This window comes from Botrytis byssoidea (genome assembly GCF_014898295.1).
Source record: "Botrytis byssoidea strain MUCL 94 chromosome Unknown BBYS_001, whole genome shotgun sequence".
NCBI classification, from domain to species: domain Eukaryota; kingdom Fungi; phylum Ascomycota; class Leotiomycetes; order Helotiales; family Sclerotiniaceae; genus Botrytis; species Botrytis byssoidea.
The window spans coordinates 1-21,312 of NW_024065842.1; the positions used below are offsets into that span (position 1 = coordinate 1).

At 43.9% G+C, this 21,312-nt stretch overlaps 6 protein-coding genes across 6 annotated transcripts; 4 read left to right on the forward strand and 2 right to left on the reverse strand.

Moving 5' to 3' along the window:
- The first annotated feature begins 4,687 nt into the window (after positions 1-4,687).
- EAE97_000001 (uncharacterized protein) lies at positions 4,688-7,638 on the forward strand. The gene is made up of 3 exons (XM_038870511.1): positions 4,688-6,068; positions 6,121-6,224; positions 6,273-7,638. The coding sequence occupies exons 1-3, from the start codon at positions 5,200-5,202 to the stop codon at positions 7,376-7,378; spliced, it is 2,079 nt and encodes a 692-aa protein (XP_038737872.1). The 5' UTR covers positions 4,688-5,199; the 3' UTR covers positions 7,379-7,638.
- A 161-nt stretch (positions 7,639-7,799) lies between these two features.
- On the reverse strand, positions 7,800-10,241 carry EAE97_000002 (uncharacterized protein; the record flags this gene model as incomplete). The annotated part of the gene is made up of 1 exon (XM_038870512.1): positions 7,800-10,241. One exon carries the CDS (start codon positions 10,239-10,241, stop codon positions 7,800-7,802), a length of 2,442 nt encoding a protein of 813 aa, XP_038737873.1.
- A 211-nt stretch (positions 10,242-10,452) lies between these two features.
- On the forward strand, positions 10,453-13,668 carry EAE97_000003 (uncharacterized protein). The gene is made up of 2 exons (XM_038870513.1): positions 10,453-11,059; positions 11,115-13,668. The coding sequence occupies exons 1-2, from the start codon at positions 10,587-10,589 to the stop codon at positions 12,112-12,114; spliced, it is 1,473 nt and encodes a 490-aa protein (XP_038737874.1). The 5' UTR covers positions 10,453-10,586; the 3' UTR covers positions 12,115-13,668.
- Positions 13,669-14,659: 991 nt separating this feature from the next.
- Positions 14,660-16,145, forward strand: EAE97_000004 (uncharacterized protein; the record flags this gene model as incomplete). Its single annotated transcript, XM_038870514.1, has 4 exons — positions 14,660-14,930; positions 15,020-15,103; positions 15,157-15,364; positions 15,419-16,145. 4 exons carry the CDS (start codon positions 14,660-14,662, stop codon positions 16,143-16,145), a joined length of 1,290 nt encoding a protein of 429 aa, XP_038737875.1.
- Positions 16,146-18,625: 2,480 nt separating this feature from the next.
- EAE97_000005 (uncharacterized protein) lies at positions 18,626-19,000 on the forward strand (the record flags this gene model as incomplete). The annotated part of the gene is made up of 1 exon (XM_038870515.1): positions 18,626-19,000. The coding sequence occupies one exon, from the start codon at positions 18,626-18,628 to the stop codon at positions 18,998-19,000; it is 375 nt and encodes a 124-aa protein (XP_038737876.1).
- Positions 19,001-19,967: 967 nt separating this feature from the next.
- EAE97_000006 (uncharacterized protein) lies at positions 19,968-20,807 on the reverse strand (the record flags this gene model as incomplete). Its single annotated transcript, XM_038870516.1, has 1 exon — positions 19,968-20,807. The coding sequence occupies one exon, from the start codon at positions 20,805-20,807 to the stop codon at positions 19,968-19,970; it is 840 nt and encodes a 279-aa protein (XP_038737877.1).
- Positions 20,808-21,312: the final 505 nt, after the last annotated feature.

The window sequence follows — 21,312 nt, forward strand, 5'->3', positions numbered from 1 at the left end:
TATCGGTTAATAAGAGGCAAGAAAGATACTGAGGTTACACGGTATCACAAAATTACAGGGAAAACAAGAGAAGAGAGCTACGACTCCCACTTTCCGCTGTATCCACTACGTCGCCGAGAAGCCGAACCATAGTTATGAACTGATTTTCACTGGGACTTGAACTCAGTTTAGAGGCAGCTCTCATAATTAGATAAGAAAACTATATTCTCATGCTCTCCTATCAATCTCCCACGCAAATCATTGAAGGTGTTATCATTGAGATTTAGTCTTTTGTAATTAGCCGGAGTGGCCCCTAAGCTAACCATCAAGCGTGGTGCGAAGAGTGGGTATGCCAAGTGCGAACACCAAGGCAATGTGATATATTTGTTAAGTGGCTGAGAGGCTTACGGAATGTTTTGCCCGCAAACTAACATAAATCTCCATCTCGGAAGTATAATGGACTACTCGGTAATAATGCAATCACCCCCTTTCGCTTCCTCTGGCACGTAGACAGAACGAAATGATACAGGGTAACCAACGAACACCTTCTGGAAGGCGTTTGTGAGGAACGTCTGGTGACTGTGACGTTTTGGGGATTTCGGGGACTTCGGGCATATTGTCTGGAGTAATTACCAAGTACAGGTGGTCCTGTGTAGATCAAAATCCCAAAAGCACCAAAACGAATATGCGCCGCAACTACTCTTCCTCGAATCAGATACATTGAGGGCTTCCTAAATTCCCCATGATTCGATTCTCCTCCATATGAAGATCCGTTGCTCCTGTCGCTAACATCGGAAGGATAGTTCCTTTTACCCAGAGCCAGACTCGATAACGTCTGATCTCGCCGGCAATTGAACAGATCTGGTATAGCCATTAAAATGTGTTGGAGATGCCCCCCAGACTCAAGCAAAGCCTCAATTGGTGGCTTCATTTCAGCCCTGATTTCTATCCACACCTTTGATGCTGGTGGAGTTAGTTTGAATGGGGCATCAGAAATTGATTATGGGCTATAGACCGACGCATGGACCAAGATAAGAGGGACAACTGAATGGCATTCATGCAAGATTTGAGGGATGTCCGTCGGTCTAGGAAAGGGGTCGAGATGATGAAGGAGGCTCAAAGCCTAGGCTTGCAGGCAGATGAGAATGCGCACAACGTTACCACGCGAATTGTAAAATGTGATCAAGTTTGTACTGTCCGAATGATCAAATCCTTGTGGGAGTACGAAAGTATACATCAAGTGATACAAAGTACCATGTAGCTAGTAATTTGCTACAAGCAATAGCTCAGCAAGGATAGTCTCAAGTAGGTCTTGATGCGCTTACTTAGGCGCAATTCTTGTCCTTGTTGAAGGTTATTCGAGGGAAATTGGCACACTCTTCACGACCACCGGAAAACTGGAATCCACCGTCCAAACAACGTAACTCAGGTTGCTGCTCATATCAGTGATATGCGAATGCGATCACCCGTAGCTGAGCCGTCAAGGTTGGGCTTGGTAACCCGGCATTATAATCATCCCACTCTGCTCGTTAGAGTAATACTTATGGCCGCGTATGGCCCGAAGTCGGCAGCTCAGGAAGTTTAAAAAAATTTCAGAATTCCGTAGGTTTTGGCGTCATATGCCGTGGTGCGAGATCTTAAATCTCAAAATCTTTGGCAAGTGTAAGCTTTCGGGTAATGGCTTGTACGTAGCATTCCGCATGTTGTGACGAATCTCTTTACTTGGCGGTTCTCTACCAGGGGCAGGAGTAGGCAAGCTCCGAGCAAATAAGCCTTCGGAAAGTTCTGCAAATTCCTCGGTCTAAGCTACAATCTACACTCGACTGCTTTGAATATCGAAAGGTTTTCCAAACTCAGATAAAATTAGATGCAACTAAGAGTTTTTGGCTTTCAATGCAAGATTCAAACGTTTAGGAAATTTATCTTGTGATATGTGTTCAAGTCATGATGACCCCAGGCAAGTTAATCCAGTAGAAGACAGCATCAGGCCTATCTGAGTGCCATCAATGACATGTAAATGGTTTAAAGTGTGACGACTAGCTTGTTCAGAACTTGAGTCGAATAAATATAGATGTAGGCAACCTGCAATATGTGCTATATTGAGGTATCAGTTTGATATTCTCGGTTCATAATATGTTAGTCTCGACAAAGTACGAGAAAAGCTGCAGACCATACCCAGTAGTCCAGAGCTGAATACCATACTTTTCGACTTGGGTCAGAACATCCAAGTGATGCAGAAATTATATCTCTCTTGTAGGTTTATTTGCAAGAATAATTAGAAATACAAGGTGACTTAGTTGTTATATCATTCTAGTGCAAGACTTTCTTCAACTTCAAATGCCGATCATGAACCACTTAATATACAAAAGCAAGGAGTTTCTCTCTCCATTTCCTTTTATAACATTCAGAAAATGATCTTGACATCTGTTCAATTGCGCAACACCCTGCATACACTTCGCGAGGGTAATGAAAGTAATACAATTTGTTGACACTCGATAGTTCAAGTAAATATGGAAGATGTATTGCTCCATTTTTCGGAATAACTTATTTGTTTGCTGATATAGATTCATTTACAAGTCCCAGTCTAATTGTTGCAGATTGTATCGTCAACTTTAATGGGGGCGGTAGCAAATGATTTTCCGAATAGTGTTCGTTCAGAAGAAAGGTATATTATTATTTTTTTTTTTTTTCAAATTGTAGAATCATTTCTTGAATGATCTGTAAGTCTCAAGTAGATCTTAACCCTATAGTTTCGCTTCTTGTCCATATCATTTGTTTTTCCTCCCATCAAGTCTAAAAAAATATTACCATAAGTAGATGTATTCTACATAACTGCAAATCTAAGCTTAGTCAGTATCTCTTCCCTTTCTGTAGACTCGGTCATTCAGTATATTATTTTGAAAATGCGAAAAGGGCTTCTGGTGATCTTTTAACCCACGTGAATATGGCTAAAGTGAATCATTCCATGCAACTAGAGAATGCTTTCTCATCCCGGCCTGGATCATCAGAGTTGGCCCAAGCCTCATCGTTCAATTTAGAGTCTGGGAAAAAGATCAATGATGCGTCTTGATTCTTTGAAGATGTGAGTCCCCTCCAGCATGGAACATTTTAATCAACCAGCATTGAAAATGGAAAACTTCGAAACAGCGTTCCCAATTCGAGATTTAATCATGCCCTGTGCAGGTCAATAAGGGGCCCCTATAGAAATTCTCCTCTTTCTTCCAAACAAATCATGCACCTAATCAGACTATGAAGGATGGCTGGAACTACATTTGATATACCAGTATATTCCTGCTCAGACATGTCAGTAGTGGCTTAGTTAGAATTCAGGAATACGACATCAAGTATGTAGATCAGATTAACGACTCGTTGATGTGCCAATTTATTGAAAATATAAATAATATATACCTTGAATCGAGTCGAGTATTAACTCGGTGATGTCCTTATGTGACTTGAATGATTGAAGAGGTCCTGCCGACGCTTCTCTGGACACAGCCGCAGAAAGCTACGATGTGAAATCGATGATTCACTTGGAAATGGTGAGGATCAATAAGCAGAATTTCAAGCGTGAAGATGCCACATTTTTGAGTGGCAGGTAGTATGATATCGACTTCAGGGTATTTGATAGTCCGGACTGTACTCCAACAATATGGGTCTGAATGTCTAGAAAGAGACAGAAATCTGAAAAGGGTTCAATGTTCTAATGAAGAGCTCAATATTTCGAATGGTTTTAATGTTCTAATTGATCCGAGGGTTTGATCATCTATATTTTGAGATTACAGTCCGAACTATTGGACACTCTGATCGATCTTCTTATGGGATCAGATGGGGTCAACTCGACTATTCGCCAAACACTGTTCCAGGGGTAAAGCCTGAGCGATTATTCAATAACTGTGCACATCGTGCTATTGTTCCACGCAAGAACATACAGAAGATCACAGCTATGAGAGTTGAAAATTGAGATTTGGATGTCAGACGAGATGTGTATCATCACTGGTCCTACCAGCACGGACGGAAACCCGAATTTCGTCTTGTTACCTAACATCAATCATGATCTTGTTTTCTGTCATGTAGAGGGTATGCATACAGAATACTGGCATCTAAGATGTGTAGAACATGATCCTGAAATTTTCTGAATCGTGAATATGATCCCTGATGCCTAGCGGTAGCCGTTGCTAGTAGTTGGTCCATTGAAAACCTGTCCATCTCCGAATCAGAGCATGACTTTCATGTTGATGCTGCAAATGCCTGGGTAAGTGAGCATGAGATATATTCAATCGTTCATTATCTACAACTAAGCGATGTCGTCAAACACACAGCTCAAGATGCAGCCACATGGATGGAAGATGACGCATCCTTCCGTTGTTGCATTGACAAGTCGCCCAGAAGCACTTCTCACTTGACAAGGCTAACAAAGGGTGTAAGAAAGCTCGAATGCCCAAAACGAATTTGAATTAACAAGATTCAGTTGTAAATAATGTGTGAATATTGCTAATAGTGACGGGGAATGAAAAATTGAAATAAGGATTTCTGTGTCCGTATTCGAAGTTCTCGTTCCCATTGCGTCCGGTGTCTTGATTGGTTGCCGTAGACTCAGACGAACGGTAGGATCAGGTGACCCGAACGCTAGCTAGTGATATCGAAACGATCTCTTACGCACATTTTTGTTCCAGCAGCACTTCTGTTTTACATCAAATTGACTGACATTATGTACGACTTTCTAGTAAAGGAAATGCGGATTTATTCTTGGAAGCTTCTCTGCATCAATTCAAGGGATGAGGGCGAGCTATACCCCATTTTGTCTCTATCTGATAAGGATGGGGAGACGCCTACCTTAGATTATGCGGGCAACTTTATCAATTGCCAATCGTTAGCCCACGAGCACGTTGGAAGTGTAACTCCGCATCGTCACTAGGTAGTTACCGGTACCGGTACATTTTAGCTTTCAGGTAGTAGATCCCACCCAGTGCTTTCAACCTTTTCCTATTCGCTATCTTTCTTATTTAAAAAATAACATACATTTGTGTGGCTGGCAGCGAAGGCAGTTGGTGGTATAAAAGTTCCTCGCCCACATTCAATCTCTAAGTGAGAAAGCTGGAACTTCGGCCAAGGTCTAATCCTCCCAGTTTGCGTGATTCCCTTATCAACCACTGGTTTCTTGTCAAGCATAGGTGTCATTTACGGGATTTCCACGTTCAATTATCTGTGCCATCAGGAGACATGGCCAAGCTTGTCCTCGTCACCTTGATTTCAGCGGGATACTTTGTTTCTTCTACCCAAGCTGGAGCCGAAGTAGGAAAAGGATCTCAATTACCGGGGGCACCATCCTTCGTTGTCCCGTCGGCATTTCCAACCTCAGTGTTTTCGAGTTATTATCTCAAACCTGCTGCAACCGCCGAGCCTCAACCAGCGTTGTACGATCCGATACTAAACATCACCTTTCCAGTTAATCTTACTGATCCTGCAACCATACCAACTGCTACTGATGATCCAGTATACTATCCGGAGGCTGTCGGCAATCCAAGCAATACACCTCCTGAAACATTGCTCCAGAATGCGCTAAACGAGGTTAAGGATATTATTTACAATGAAACTGGGCTCTCAAACAATTGTTCAAAATGTATTGCTGCATTGAGCGTAGGGAAAACTCTCGCCCAGCAAGCTCCAGAATATGTACCTGATGCTTTAATCTTGTTATGTCAAGCCACGGGCTTTGCATCGAACACCACGTGCAGAAATAACTATGCACCAGGAAGTTGGGGCGCAATATGGGCACAAGTGCTAGCATTGGCCGATGTTGCTGAATCAGACGGTCAATATATATGTAGTTCCCTGAGCACAACTTATTGTCCACTCCCCAGCGCAGCGCCATTAAATACTACCGGATTGTGGAAGCCAAAGCCGGCTAACGCAACGGCTCCAAAACCAAGTGGACAACGAAAGAAAGTCCTCCACCTTTCGGATTTTCACCTTGACCCTAGATATCAAGTTGCTTCTGAGGCAAACTGCTCTTCCGGTTTGTGCTGTAGATACACAGATGCGCCCACTTCTCAAGCAATATTTCCGGCACCATTATATGGGTCTTACAAGTAGGTGTCATGTTCCTATGTAATTGGAATAATCAAATAATGGATTTCGTAGATGCGATACTCCATATTTCCTTGCGCTAGCAGCTCTTCAATCCATTGGGGCTATGACCGGTACCAAAGGCTATGGATCGGAACCCGCTTTCACAATCTATACAGGTGATTAACCAAAACTTCTTCCATAGATTCTCACTAACTGCCCATTAGGTGATCTCGTTTCCCATGATGCTCAAAACCAAATGTCACGAGAATATGTTGAGTACACGGAGACTAGTATCTACTCAATTCTGAAATCATACATCAAGAACCCTATCTTCCCCGTACTAGGAAACCATGATTCAACCCCGGAAAATATTGATAGTCCCCACAGCTTACCTGGCCCTTTGGGTAAGCAGTTTAGCTGGAACTACGATCATGTCTCTTCCTTGTGGCAGCACGAAGGGTGGCTGAGCAAAGCAGATGCCGAGGAAGCTGCTATTCACTACGCTGCTTATTCCGTGAAAACGCATCTCGGACTTCGGATTATTACATTAAATACCGACTTTTGGTACAGGTCTAATTATCTTAACTTCATCAACACGACAGACCCTGATGTTTCCGGCTCGTTTAGATTCATGATAGATGAGCTTCAGATGGCGGAAGATGCTGGCGAGAGGGTCTGGATTCTTGGCCACGTATTGTCAGGGTGGGACGGAACCAATCCACTACCAAACCCAACAAATCTTTTTTATCAAATAGTCGACCGTTACTCACCCCATGTCATCGCCAACGTCTTCTGGGGTCATACGCATGAAGATCAAGTGCTTATTTACTACTCTAACAACGGAACCATGCAGACCTCCTCAACCGCGTTAACAACCGGATGGATCGGACCCAGCGTAACTCCACTGACCAACATGAATTCCGGCTATCGCATGTATGAGATAGACACCGGTTCATTTCAAATCATGGACGCATATACATTCTACTCTGACGTCAACACCTATTCTTCCCTTAACGGTACTGGCCCTACCTTCCAATTCGAATACTCCACAAGAGCTACGTACGGACCTTCCATTTCGTGGCCAGAAGATGCGCCGCTCAATGCAACGTTTTGGCATGGTGTTACGGAAGCGATGGAGAAAAACAGAACGTTGGTAGAGCTGTTCAATACATTTCAGGGGAAAAGTTCGATCAAAAGCCCTAATTGTACAAGTGATGCTTGTGCGCAGGCAAAGGTATGTTATATAAGGAGTGGAAGTGCGCCGATCGGGAGGGCTTGTCCGCAAGGATTTGCGAGCGTGCAGAGTCCTTATCTTGGGAAGAACTTTTGAGGGAAAGGGGGGATGATGCGCAACGTAAAAAGTCTAGATGAAGCCACCAGCTTACTGGCCGAGCGCTTAATGACCTAATAAAATACATTCAGCCCATGATCATATTTTAATCCCTGATTTACACCGTAAAGGTGTAAACAATAGTTCACTATTCAAAACGTTTGTTTGTCGCTTCAATTGCGAGAAGAAATTGAGAAATGAATAACGACTATCACACGTTACTTGGGTGATTGTACCCCCATCAGTTTTCATTGGAATCCAGAAGTTTCGATCTGATAGTGTGTATGACTTTGAGCCATCGTCCGAAAATCAATCTCAACCATAGGATTTGTTCGGGGCGAATAAAACGTAAAATATCATACAACATCAGATCTTTAAATTTTGATATTTGTGTAGTAATTTACACACTCTAGTCCACCCTCTAGCTAGACTTCTTTTTCCTGATTGCCATAGCTTCTTGACTCAGCTCCTCCAAGGCATCCTCATAAGTTTCCTTCTTATACTCGCCAAACTTTCTTGCATCAACCACCACTCTCTTGACCTTCTCTCCGTCTCTCCTCCTGATTTCTTCACTCTTTGCAACCTCATTGAAGAACCATCTCGCCTCAGTGTTCCCAACTAACGTCCATGCAGATCCTTGTCTCCCTGCTCTCGCCGTTCTACCTACTCTGTGTACATAATTTGTAATGCTTGTAGGAACATCATAATTTATGACATGTGCAAGATCAGGAAGATCGAGACCACGAGAGACGAGATCAGAAGCGACGAGGATTTGGAGTTTACCTCGAGAGAATGAGGCAATAGAGGCCCTGCGCTCGGAGGAACGGGTTGTGGAGGTGAGGGTTCCAATGATATTCGTGTAGGAATCGTTGATCAAGGAAAGCAAACGACCGAGACGGATGGCGGATTCGTTAGATTTGGTGAATATGAGCACACCATGAGGTTCGTGATTGATCGGTAGTGGATTACTTTTGATTTTTGATTTCGACTTGGGCGATGGTCTTGAATCCGAATCTGAATCAGAGTCTGATTTTGAGCTGTCATCTGAGGACGAACTGTCTTCTGAGCTATCTTCGTCTGAACTGGAATCAGAAGAATCCGAATCCGTGTCTGTGTCAGATTTAATTTCGCTCTCGTCTATCATGCTATTTCCCTTCAATATTTCAATCAAATACAACGGCTTCAGATTCTCGTCATCTACCTTGACAGCAAATTCAGCAAGTCCAGATGGTAGAACATGCGCCTGTGAGCCCTTTTCATCATTAATGGCTGATGAGCCTTCTAGGACTACCAATTTTGGTCGATAGAGCTTCAAACTAGTCAATTGACCAATATCTCTAGTCATCGTAGCGCTAAGAACAATTTTCCTCACCCTATCCTTATTATTTGGAAGTGATTTCTGCCCTGCCGCTGAGGAATTCATAACAACATCCAACCATTGCTGGAAACTTTGATCCAGAAGCTTATCTGCTTCGTCTATAATAAGCCATTTGACATGCTGTAGAGTAAACCCTGGGGTAGACTTTAGATGCTCCACCAATCTTCCCGGCGTGCAAATTAGAATATCAACCTTTGATACTGGCTCAATGACATGATCAGGCAAAGGAGAAACGGTTTCATCATCGAAGAACGGTTCACCTTCATCATCTGTCCCAGCATCAGAACTCTCCCATCGAGAATTTTTTCGCCTTTCTTGCTCGTGGTATAGTATCGGATCATATCGATATGTATTTTCCATAAGGTTTGCTTGTTCTACTTTAAAAGCTTCATTTCCTACTGCTGTGCCTATCTTTACACGTTTTCTACTGCCAGCAGAGAATGCACTCGAACATACCTCACACACTTCACGCGCTTGAGATACAAGTTCTCGAGTCGGCATGACGATCAATCCACGTAGACGAGTGACTGTATTATGGCTGATATCTTGGGTCATGGGCAAAACGTATGATAGCGTCTTTCCGGATCCGGTTGCCGCTGACACCAATACATCACCAGGCTTTTGCTGAGAGCCAGGAAGTAGGAGAGGAAGTACTGCGGCTTGAACGGCGAATGCTTCATTAAAGCTTTTGGACCGAAGAACATTGGCAGCTTCAACCTCGACCCCTAAATCGGAAAATTGGGCAGTAGTCGTAGGTGAGACTAAAATTGGTGACGCAAGCCATGAAGGGAGAGTAGATTCGAGCGATGGAGGTGGAAGTTCGGGAATTGGTTCTGGCTGCGGCAGTGGGACTAAATCGTGGATCTCTGCAGGTTCCTCTGGCTCTTGGGCGTTCTCAATAGCCAGACCCTCCTCAGCAGCTTTGCGCGCACGCCTCTCAGCCTTCTTGATAGACTTCTCGCGCTTCTCTAATACTCTTTTATGTCTTTTATCATCTATATCCTCACTACTTTCTGCAATATCCCGAGACGGAATGGTTTCGACCTTCGACTTGGACATCTTTGATTTCTTGTCCTTCCTTGTTACTTCTTGCGCTTCTTGCGCTTCTTCTGACGAGACAGTATCATTATGCGAGTCCTCATAAATTGATGGCACGAGTGCTGTCACAGACTTCTCTTTCTTCTCTTTTCTTGCTTTCTTGGAAATGGGCTCTGGCGTGGGCTGAACGACATCTTCGCGCTTTCGTTTGGAGGCTGGAGATGGTGATTCGGGCGCAGCTATGGGGGCGTCTAGTTGCGTATTTGGTTTTAATTTTGATTTAGAAGATGGTACATAACGCGCATAAGTTGAGGAGGCATCTGGTCGTGTAGCAGGTGGGGCGAGAGGAGGAGGAGAGGATGATTTGGGGGGAGATGGAGGGGCCTCGATAGAATTCTCTTGCGTCGTTACCTTCTTTTTGGAAGGAGGAACATATCTTGAATACATCTCCAAGCCTTTTAATTGATAAGTTAACGATTGTCAATGCCAATTGATGAATTTCGAAACCTTCCTCAGTTGATTGAGAAAGAATTGAGAAATGGAAGATAAAAATTTTACGGAGACTTTAGCGACTAAAGTGGCAGTTAACTGAGCGCGACAAACTTCCCGAAAGTCTAGGCCTCAAAGTTGCCAAAGCTCTTGAAGCTTCCTACTTCAGCCCTCGCTGATGATATTGATTGTCATGATGATGATGAATTTGCACCAAAAAGTACAAGTGACTCCTCCCTGAACTCAAGTTAACTCTCTCCCCTTGATCGGTTGACCTTATCAATAGTTGTATTTTTTTCCAAGATGCCGTACAATATAGCTATGGTCAGCGACTTCTTCTTTCCACAACCAGGAGGTGTCGAAAGTCATATCTACCAACTCTCTACGAAGCTCATCGACCGAGGACACAAAGTCATAATTATTACACATGCATATGAGGATAGAACCGGTGTCAGATACCTTACAAACGGTCTCAAAGTCTACCATGTCCCATTCCTCGTTATGTTTCGTTCTTGTACCTTTCCCACGGTCTTCTCGTTCTTCCCAATCTTCCGCAATATCGTTTTACGAGAACAAATCGAGATCGTTCATGGTCATGCAAGCATGAGTAGCATGTGTCATGAAGCCATATTGCATGCGAGGACGATGGGACTGCGGACTGTATTTACAGATCACTCATTATTCGGGTTCGCAGATGCCGGCAATATATTAATCAACAAGCTTCTCAAATTTACATTGAGTGATGTTGATCATGTAGTATGTGTCAGTCATACCTGGTAGGATTATCCAATTTCATCTTTTTGAAGACCCTAAAATCCTAACACACTGTAGTAAAGAAAACACGGTTTTACGCGCTTCCCTTGATCCTCTTATGGTCTCTGTCATTCCAAATGCAGTCGTAGCAGAGAACTTTCGACCTCTATCACATCCTTTATATCCGTCCGATCCCCCAGGAAAGCATCCTCCACCAGCCCCATATCCACTCGGTCCCCACGATGTGATCACAATTGTCGTGGTTTCTAGACTTTTTTACAACAAAGGGACCGACCTACTGATTGCAGCAATTCCCCGAATCCTCGCTCACCATCCTAATGTACATTTTATAATCGCAGGATCTGGTCCAAAGGCCATCGACCTTGAACAAATGCTGGAGAAGAACGTGTTACAAGATAAAGTTGAGATGCTTGGGCCTGTCAGGCATGAAGAGGTCCGAGATGTTATGGTTAGGGGGCACATATATCTTCATCCGAGTTTGACCGAAGCTTTTGGAACCGTGATAGTCGAAGCTGCTAGCTGTGGGTTATATGTTGTATGCACGCAGGTTGGAGGGATTCCAGAAGTGCTTCCATCACATATGACAGTTTTTGCCAAACCAGACGAAGATGATCTAGTCGCTGCTACCGGCCGAGCCATCGCGTCTTTGAGAGCTAACAAAGTTCGTACCGAGAAGTTTCATGATCAAGTGAAGCTTATGTATTCATGGACAGATGTAGCAGAGAGAACAGAAAGGATTTATGATGGGATCTTCGGTGTTCTGAGCGAAGCGGAATTCTATGGATATGACGCAGCTGATGCAGCTAGCTGGAGCGCCACGAGAGGAAGAGCTGGCGTACAAAGCTTTGCTTTAATCGATCGTCTCAAGAGATATTATGGTTGCGGAATATGGGCAGGTAAACTCTTTTGCCTCTGTGTGATCATCGATTATCTTTTATTCTTGCTGCTCGAAGTTGTGGCCCCTAGAGATAAAATTGACATTTCGAGGAGTTGGCCGAAGAAGATACCACAAGATTCTCCTAGGAGAGATCGTGAAAGTAGGAGAGAATATGGATAGTATTGCGTGATTGATTATGGACCCGTGAGGTACATTTCTTACAGATGACAAAAAGGACATCGCCTTCGATGTTTCTAGTCAAGGCCGGTTTGGTGAGTTAAAAAAAGAGTTGAACATCGACGCTTCCATCCATGCGTCGTGGAGGCTTGATCATGAAAAGCTACAAATCTACTATTCTATCGTACCCAACAATGAGCTGGGTAGCTCCGTCACCTTGCCCATGAAATCCGGATCACGTCGACATTGGCAACTCTCACTCCTGCCCTGGATGTTCTTGTTGATAGCAGGTTTCGTCCCGTGGGTATCAGCGCTAGAGATATTCGAGCATAGGTAGTCTAATGATCAACATACACCTAGACACTAGCTCTATGATCCAAGACCAATCTAAACTTCGGAGTTTTACGATAACTATTTAAGCGCAGCAAAGACATCGTCCTTAACTACAGTGGTTACTTTGAGCTTGATTCAATGAATCAATCAAATTTTGTATGAATGATGAGCTGTGGCGGCTGATGATGCTTGGATTAAGCAAGGCCTGGTCTGGATGTGCGCAAATAGAAATGAAGTAAGGGTGCACCCCTCCAGAGACCAAATTCCGTTCGACCTGCCAACTTCTCGAGCTTTATTTACCTTGTGCGCGATGCGATTACTGGTATCGGCTCTATGTAATGAGCCACTTCAGTCACCTAGAGGCCAGCCGCTATGACCTGTGATAGACTCGCCCTTGGAGGGCAAGAGTAACGCGTCAATAGGTGATCGATCTTTGGCCCTCGCTGTGCAAAAATATTCCAGCATGAGAAGTTCAGATCAATATTTCGAACTTCGACTGAGTACGTTTTGAAAGCATTCGAAATGCTGAATCTTGGAGTTTCGGTTCCTGGATGTTCATATACTGGCTTCTTCATAGGAGTGGTTAAAAACGCGGGGTGTATGGATTGATTGCATGGAGGTATTAGAGCCTGCCCAAGCAAAGATTTTGATGGTTTCTAAGCAACACACGCGAAGGATGCAATGAGCCAGCACTCTACGCACATTTATAATATGCAGGTTCAAGGGCACGTAATGGCCTCCTCATTGTTTTGGCTCCCCTGGCGCGTAACCACACTCTGCATCTGTAGGTTTACTCCAGCTGTGAGTGAGTTTCTCCCGCTAAACAAGACTGGATGTCAACCCAACCTCGAGCCAACGAAACCCCAGCCACCCACCCCAACTCAAGCTTTAAATAAAGTTTCATCTTTTCAAATGCAACCCAGTCCAGGGCAGGATGATAATATGTACTTGTGTCATCTGAGGTGGTTGGCCATTTTGTGAATAGCCAATGAGTACCTAGTAAACTTGTCACCTCAGACATCCCAGAAGTGCCGAGGTGCGTATCCAAAAAGAGAAGAATCTTAGATCTCTTTGCCCCGCGAATCGACATGGGACGTGCTCAGCTCCACGTAGTAGGAGGAAAAAGAGGCCGGAATTACCCATTTTGAACTTTAGTAGAATCTTTCAATCAATTGAATTATAATTCAACCACAAATCAAACAAATGAATCTGAAAACACGGACATGATTATGACCTTCTAATTCTCTTCTATCCTATCAAAGACCATACTTTACTTCAATCATAAAGGAAAGGAATTGGGTTATTAAACGTGAACAAACCCTTCGTAGAGGACGTGCCCAAGATCTACCCGAGATCCATAATATAAGCAACCTTTACTCTCCCACGAGTCTCCTGAATGGTCAAACCCCCATCTCGTGCCTTAATGATCCGTGTTGCGACTATGCCTATTAGAGTGGCTGTGATTGTACCTCGCACAGAGTACAATGCCATTCAGGGTTTCCATCCCAATTCTAGGATCTGTTAATCGAATTCAATCTTCAATATCGTTGGAGATTCCTCCTATTGCGTCAACTACCGGCCCTGCACGCATTCTAATGACGCCAGTGGCATTCTAGTAATACGCCACATAATATCCCATCTCAGCTTGCTATGACCGTTTCGGTGCCACTAAGGTTATGGGCTGGGTTAATACTAAGCCGAGATTTCTATAATCAACAATTTTGATACTTTTCAATGGCTCGGATGTCACTACGTTGTTCCTTTGCGCTGATTTCAGCTCGAAAATCTAAGGCCGCTAGTATCTTAGATGCATGCTTTTGAAATGAAGGTCTGATGATTGGGTAGGAAAAATGCCTCCCTCTTATTGTGGGTGGCCTTGACCCTTGAGAGTCGGGGCCACCGAGACAGAACTTCCGAAGATTACCACCTGCATTGTCCAGGTCCCGGGTTATGGGACGAGGAAGGCAAGTGTGGACAAAAGGAATCAAATCACGCGCGGTTGGCAATGACTGGTAGCGAAGTTGCGGCGAACCTGCCAAGAAGTTAACAAAATCTCCGAAAGCATCCCAGAAAAGCTTACTCCAGATCTCAGTACTCTGGGGGATATAAGTATAGACCATAGCCATTAGTGACCTGCCCAGAATTCTCTACCATTCCCAGCTCTCATTCACTCCAACTTTCCCCCCTTCCCTCCATTTTTCAGAAAGTTCTTAAGATGAAGTACAGTTTTGCGATAACAGGGCTCGCCCTCTGCTTCACCAAGACCCTCGCCTTCCCTTCCCGCATGTTTGATGATGCTCAATCCATGAGCGCAGAAGAGAGGCGTTCCCTTGAGAAAATTACTGCCCAGATCGAAGCTGGAATTGAAAAACGTGTATCAAGTCCTCGCTCTGTTGGATTCTCTGCATCCGACCAATATGTATCCAACACAGGCAATCATGCATTTGTTGCTCCAGGGCCCAATGATTTGCGTGGACCCTGTCCTGGTAAGGAACCCCTCGATTCAATCGCTTGGTCTGAACTGAATGGTTCGAAACATGACTTCATAGGCTAATGCTAATGCTCGTCTATATAGGGTTAAATGCTATGGCTAATCACAACTACATTCCTCGCAATGGAGTAGCGACAATTTCACAATTCGTTCAAGGAACCTATGACGGTGAGCCATATATCGTCGTGATTATGAATGTCTCGTACTGACGTAAGAAATAGTATTTGGCATGGGTGCTGATCTTGGAGCATTCCTCTCTATATATGGTGCTGTCTTCGACGGGGATTTGACAAGTTGGTCTATTGGGGGACCCCCATCTTCAGGCCTGCTGAGCTCAATTGGACTTCTCGGTAAACCTCAAGGATTGATTGGATCACATAACAAATATGAGTCTGATGCATCACCTGCACGTCCGGATCTTTATGAATAGTAAGTTATACCATATTTTAGGGTCGGGGGGATAAAATTATTAACAGTGACTAGTGGCAATAATTACAAAGTGATCTTGTCTCAATTTGAAGAGATGTACGCTTTGCCGCTGGGTCCGAACGGTTACGATTTATCAGTTCTGACTCCTTTCCGAGCAACTCGTTTCCAACAATCCATTGAAAACAATCCATATTTTTTCAACGGACCCTTTTCAGGAATCGCTGTCCAGCCTGCAGCATACACTTTTATTTATCGATATATGGCCAACAAATCCTCTGAATATCCTGAGGGCTACTTGAATGGCGATGTCTTGAAGTCGTTTTATTCAGTCACTGGAGAACCAGGTGGCTTTGTGTGGACAGAAGGACATGAGAAAATCCCTGACAACTGGTATAAACGGGCTCTTGGTGACGAATACGGTCTTGTACCTTTCGCACTCGATCTAAATATTGCAGCTCTTGAACATGTTGAGTTTCTTTCCGTTGGAGGAAATACCGGCACGGTGAACTCATTCACAGGCGTCGACCTTAAGAATTTGACCGGTGGTGTATTTGATGTTACCACATTGGCCGAGGGAAATAACGCTATTTGTTTTGCATTCCAAGTTGCTCAGCAGGCTGCTCCTGATATCCTTAAGGGTCTGTTGTCTAATACTGCCTCTGCTTTGAGTCAGCTGAATGCGGCGGTTTCTGCTGCGTTGAGTGGGCTGAGTTGTCCTCAGTTGAAGAGTATTGATACTTCGCAGTTTGCCCAGTTTCCTGGTGCGAAGGGGGCTTATTAGCTATGATCGGATGATTGATACAGTGATGTGACGATGGATTTATGTGGATCTAATATGGGAATGGGAATGGTTCAGCCGTTGGCTTTCTTTGTATATAGTTTTTATATTGCCTATAAGCGAATCAAGGAATATCTGCAACGTTGTGATAAATTTCTGATTCACAGTTGATATGTAGATCTGACCAACCATTGCTCTGAAATAAGCACCACTGTTTTTCATCGAAATGCCATATCATTCTCTAGTGAAGACTCTTGAAGGTGAAGCTTTGGAGTTTCTGATATGTGCGCATTGCGAGGATATCATCATTGTCTCAATACCAAAGTCAAAGGATTTTCCCGGTTTCAACGATTTGCTTCTTTCGAGTCGTATAGCGCTATCAAGTACTCTGCTAGGCAAAATTGCGCATTGTGCAAGCTCGTGCTTGCAATATTCCAAAGTCCCAGCTATTCAGCAATGAATAATAACAGCCCAGAAGACCGCGCGTTGTCAGATGTACAGATAGCCTCGTGGTCAGAGAATCATCATGCAGATATCGCCATTCTTCGGCCCGAACTGGGTAGGTTTAAAACAACTGTTTGTTATTTTTGGGCGAGTTGCTGCATATGAGGGAAGCGCAAACGATATTGAGAGAAGAAGCATACAAGAAGGTGGTCCAGGACCAATGCAAACTTTGCTGTTCGGATAGAAATTGAGGTTGTCAATGTCTTGACTTTGACTAATGTTTGGGAAGCTAGTATTCGTGGTCCAAATGTCCCCATTCAAAATCATCAGATTACTAAGTGTATATACTCGTTTATCATAAGGCCTTATGATGACCGCCCGAGACCTTGAGGGGCGGATGATTTTAAGTTCTGGATGCTCAAGTACGGACAACTACACCCGATTCATACGTTCATTGTACTGGTAGAAGAATCCGTATCGAATGTGACAATCTACTGACTGGAATCGAAACTTCTGGCAGAGTACATCCACACAGATCCAGCAAAGCCCTGCAGATTGGAAAGGAATCGTTCAGCATCAATTATTATTTCGATGACTGGAGAGTGCATCATACAATATATTTCACTGAAGATATTCTCGCGGAGTAAGTTGAGAAATCCGAAACCTTTTTTACAAAAGCAGCCCAAACATTCAATGTAGACGTCCATCCCTTTCCCCTCCAATTCCCTGGAGCGCATGACTGTGAAAATGGGCTTTTGATAACTCCTGTCGCTAGAAGGAAGGGGGTCTTCACACGCGTGGGGATATATCAAGCCCCAGCCTATGGTGAAATTTTGCAAGACTTCGAGGACGTGAGAGATAAGGGCGAGCTTTCATTTGAGACCGAACTATCGTTATGTCAAAGAGTATCAAGGGTCAATAAAACAGGACATCAAACTTATATATCACTTTTGTCTAACAGGAGCGAAGTGACTTCATTGCACATCATAAATTACTTTGCCAGATCCGTCTCAATGTTCCTGAATCTGTGACAAGAAGGCGGCCATCTCTATCTTCAGATAGAAGGCCGTCGGTCTAACAGCCAAGCCTTCAGCTGGGAGCCAAGCGCCAATGACTTGTAATCCATTTAGATGAGGCGAGAACCTTCTCTCAGTTCTATATCACATTGTACTGGAAACATCGGCGCCAAGCTCCGGGCACAACTTCAAAACTTCAAGATCAGATAAAGCATTCCAAACCAAGATTATGATTCTCGGGATGATTGATATTATCCCAATCCAAGTCCTAAGCACTCGCTCGCAACTCCAGGACGGGATACACGAAAACAACAATGAACATGATATCACGAATGCTGACATCAAGCACCCTTTCCTCCTCACCGAGAACTCAAAGAAAAGACATAAGCGCCAAGCTCCAAGAACTCACTCGAAACACCACGACCAGACGACTCTTCAGAGAAATAAAGTTAAAGATACATCTTTGGTCACAATTCATCTCATCAACGCAAATACCATCTTGGCAACCCCTAACACCAAACATCCGTGCATACCCCTTCATTTCCTATCACAACCGAATTTGGAAATTTTGTTCTTTGTGATCCACTTGTGTACTCTTTATGCTTAAACAATTTGAAGAACAGATTTTTTTGGAGCCTTTTGATTCGATCAGCAGGAGATATGTTCTTATTATGGAAATAGGTAACAGAAAGGGAGAGGGAAACAATCAGGCTTAGCGATTTGCCATGCTTTTGTGGGGCGGAGGTTTGCTGGGTTTGGGAGATTGTTTTTCTTGGTGGTGATTTTTTGGGGTTCAGGTTAATAATGGAATGGAGTATGTAGCGTCGATGATGAGATATATATCTTGCGATCCCGCCCGCTACTAATTTTTGAACTGCCGGCGCTATTTGATTCCTGATACCCCGACTTTAGTGCTCATTATCAGACGTTCTTCGAGATATTTGTCTCCATCTACACGATATCAATAGTCACTTCATCGTCTTCACCAAAACAAGCCAAAAAAATCCAACACCATCACTCAAAATGCAATCCACAACCCCTCTCATATTCCTGTCTCTCCTCAGCCCAATCCTCGCCCTGGACTACATATCAACATATAATCTCGGCGCTGCCCGTTGGGACGCAACCCTGACCGATACGCCCAACAACATTACTTGCACCATCACTTACGACGATACATCTTCCCTCCTCATCGCAGACACCGATGGATATCTCAGTAGTGCGGTTGCGATTGTCATGCCATGTAGTGATTTGAATGCAGTTGCCACCACTGTTGTTGGAAAAGAAAGCTCGAGCGTTAGCTATACGGTACCTGGGGGAGAGAAGAAAGATTTTGTGGTAGCAAGTAGGACTGTGTTGGCAGACGGAGAGGTGATTATGATGTCTTATGGAGCGTGAAGAGAGGTTGGTGGAGATCTGGTGGACGTGAGAAGGAGATGACGAAAGGAGGAGGTAGGAGGAAGAAAGGGAACAATGGAGCTGCAAAAAGAATAGACGAAGGAGAATATAGGATCAGATGGAGAAACTATGGAGGAAGTGGCAATGGCAGGCGTAGAATGAAGGATATGTACGAAATCACGATCGAGAAGTGCTTAATATGGCTCTGTAAAACAGCTGCGAGAGACAGTAGACAGCGAATGAGCAAACAGTCAGATAGCCAAATTTGATAAGTTTATGGATATTCGACTTTTGTATGAATAATCTCACACACATTCGACTTTGTGCACTTCGTGTAGTTGGTACTCAGAGCTCATTTCTTCTCATTCACAATATATCTAATACCCCTGTTCCGTTCGATAATCACATGATGATCACAAGGATATCCAGTCCATTCCCTCCCTGCCTCTTTTTCAATATTTTCGAATATGATTTACACCGAATTTTTTTTGGCCCAATAGAGAATATTGTGCGATATGAAGTTGTTTCAAGTTTCGAGGGTCTGGCGCATATGGTGAACTGTGCAATCCTCGCCGTAACATACAGGCGGTTAGTTTATCCAGCGGGATCCACCTCTGTATGAGTCCCATTCTGGAAAAGATATTCATTTCCGCTGGGAAGACTTGGCGTCGTGAAGCTTACGAGTTCGGCGAGATGGTTGTGATTGATAACCTTCCCAATTTATAGAATTTAGAATGTGTGTCGTTTAATCTGAAGCGAAGTGTAGAATCGTCGCAACTCCCGTAATAATAATCCAAGTAGACTGTTGTTCAGTATTATCTTCTTAATTAAGGAACGATTGTTAAACTCGATACTAGACAGTGATTCCCCCATTTAGTCTGTTTCCAACTAGATCATGAGAATCTCGTACCAGCCAATATATCCAGTAATAAATATCACCCACACCTCCGCAGCATAGACATCCACTTCACTGGCACGCTCTTACATACTTCAGTGCCGGTAACTCTCTACTTTGCCATCCCTCTCCTCTCCTAATCCTCCCATCACCCCTTCCAGACCCATCACCACAAATCCACGCACCACTTATACCACCCTTTTGCCACCCAAAACAGCTTAACAGCTGATGTTTTCGCAGACTCCCTTTGTCTGCTGATAATAATGTGTATCCCGGTACAATATCTCGGCGCCCAGAAGCCTCTTCGTGTTTTTCTCGAGTATATGAAGCTATTAAGTGATGCGGTAGTGAAGGCGGCGCATCTTTGTGACCTGGCGTGAGCCTCATTAGTTCTGTATACCAACGTGTACTATGCTCTTCTAGTTCCGCATGACTTGGCAATCCTATATACAACGTCTCTAAATTCCCGAAATATCTCAACTCAAAGATCGGGCAGCTGAAAGAATCGCTTGCTCTAAGGGTCAGGTACGTTTGTGTGATCATTATATGCCGTATGAGATGAGTTGGAAGATCTGGGTCCAATGCAGTCGTATCAAGTGAGTCATTGTCATAGTGATGTTCGCACTGAGGATGGTAGTGCAGGATGTCAACGGCATGATGAAAATATATAGCGCCCCTTTTGTTTAGCATAGAGGGGTTGAGGACCGAGTAACTCTTAAGAGCAACTTCACGAGAAGCCCGACATGTTTGGGTAAGTGGTGGTGGCTGAGATTGATATCTATATGTATGAAATTCTGGAGCGAAGTCGACTTTGATAACCCGGGGTACAATGCTGTCTGGCTGAAGAGAAAAATAAAAGATTTTGAGTTGAAGTTCGACTGGGAGTCTTCTGAATTGCGGGAATGATGACATTTTGGCGTGTTTCACTCGAGTCAGAACAAGAGTGTGGTGCGAAATTTGAGGTTTTGCTGGGTATATATGTTCGTCCGAAAGGGCCGAAATTGGCTGTCTACCGTGATTATTTTCGAATTTGTGAACCGTTTGGCAAATATCACGTTGGAGTAACAACTGATTCACGCCAAAAATAGGCAACTCTCGGTTTTGCGAGGATTTTCAGCCACGGGCGAGTGTGAGCTTCCAAAGGACGAATTTTCAATGGGTGGAGCAGCGGTGAATTCAAGGAAATGGTCCGGTCGATTGCTAGTTCGCGCGCTGGCGAAAGTGAGACAGAAACTGATTGACAGCACCGTATTCGAGTGAGGTCTAAGAATTTGTGGTTTAGTAAAAGCTTTGTATCGTCAACAAATACGAATAAATGCTTGCGTCTAGGAAGCAAGAGAGTGAACGGTCATAATCAGATTGTACGGTCAAAGCCGTTCCCAAGATCAAACAGAAACTACTGCAGTGGGAAAATGAT

Excerpts from the sequence above, each read along its gene's own strand:
- EAE97_000001 (XM_038870511.1), top strand. The coding sequence starts at position 5,200 with ATGGCCAAGCTTGTCCTCGTCACCTTGATTTCAGCGGGATACTTTGTT. Across the intron at positions 6,069-6,120 it reads CCATTATATGGGTCTTACAA|ATGCGATACTCCATATTTCC; the intron begins GTAGGTGTCATG and ends TGGATTTCGTAG. Across the intron at positions 6,225-6,272 it reads CGCTTTCACAATCTATACAG|GTGATCTCGTTTCCCATGAT; the intron begins GTGATTAACCAA and ends ACTGCCCATTAG.
- EAE97_000003 (XM_038870513.1), top strand. The coding sequence starts at position 10,587 with ATGCCGTACAATATAGCTATGGTCAGCGACTTCTTCTTTCCACAACCA. Across the intron at positions 11,060-11,114 it reads GTATGTGTCAGTCATACCTG|TAAAGAAAACACGGTTTTAC; the intron begins GTAGGATTATCC and ends AACACACTGTAG.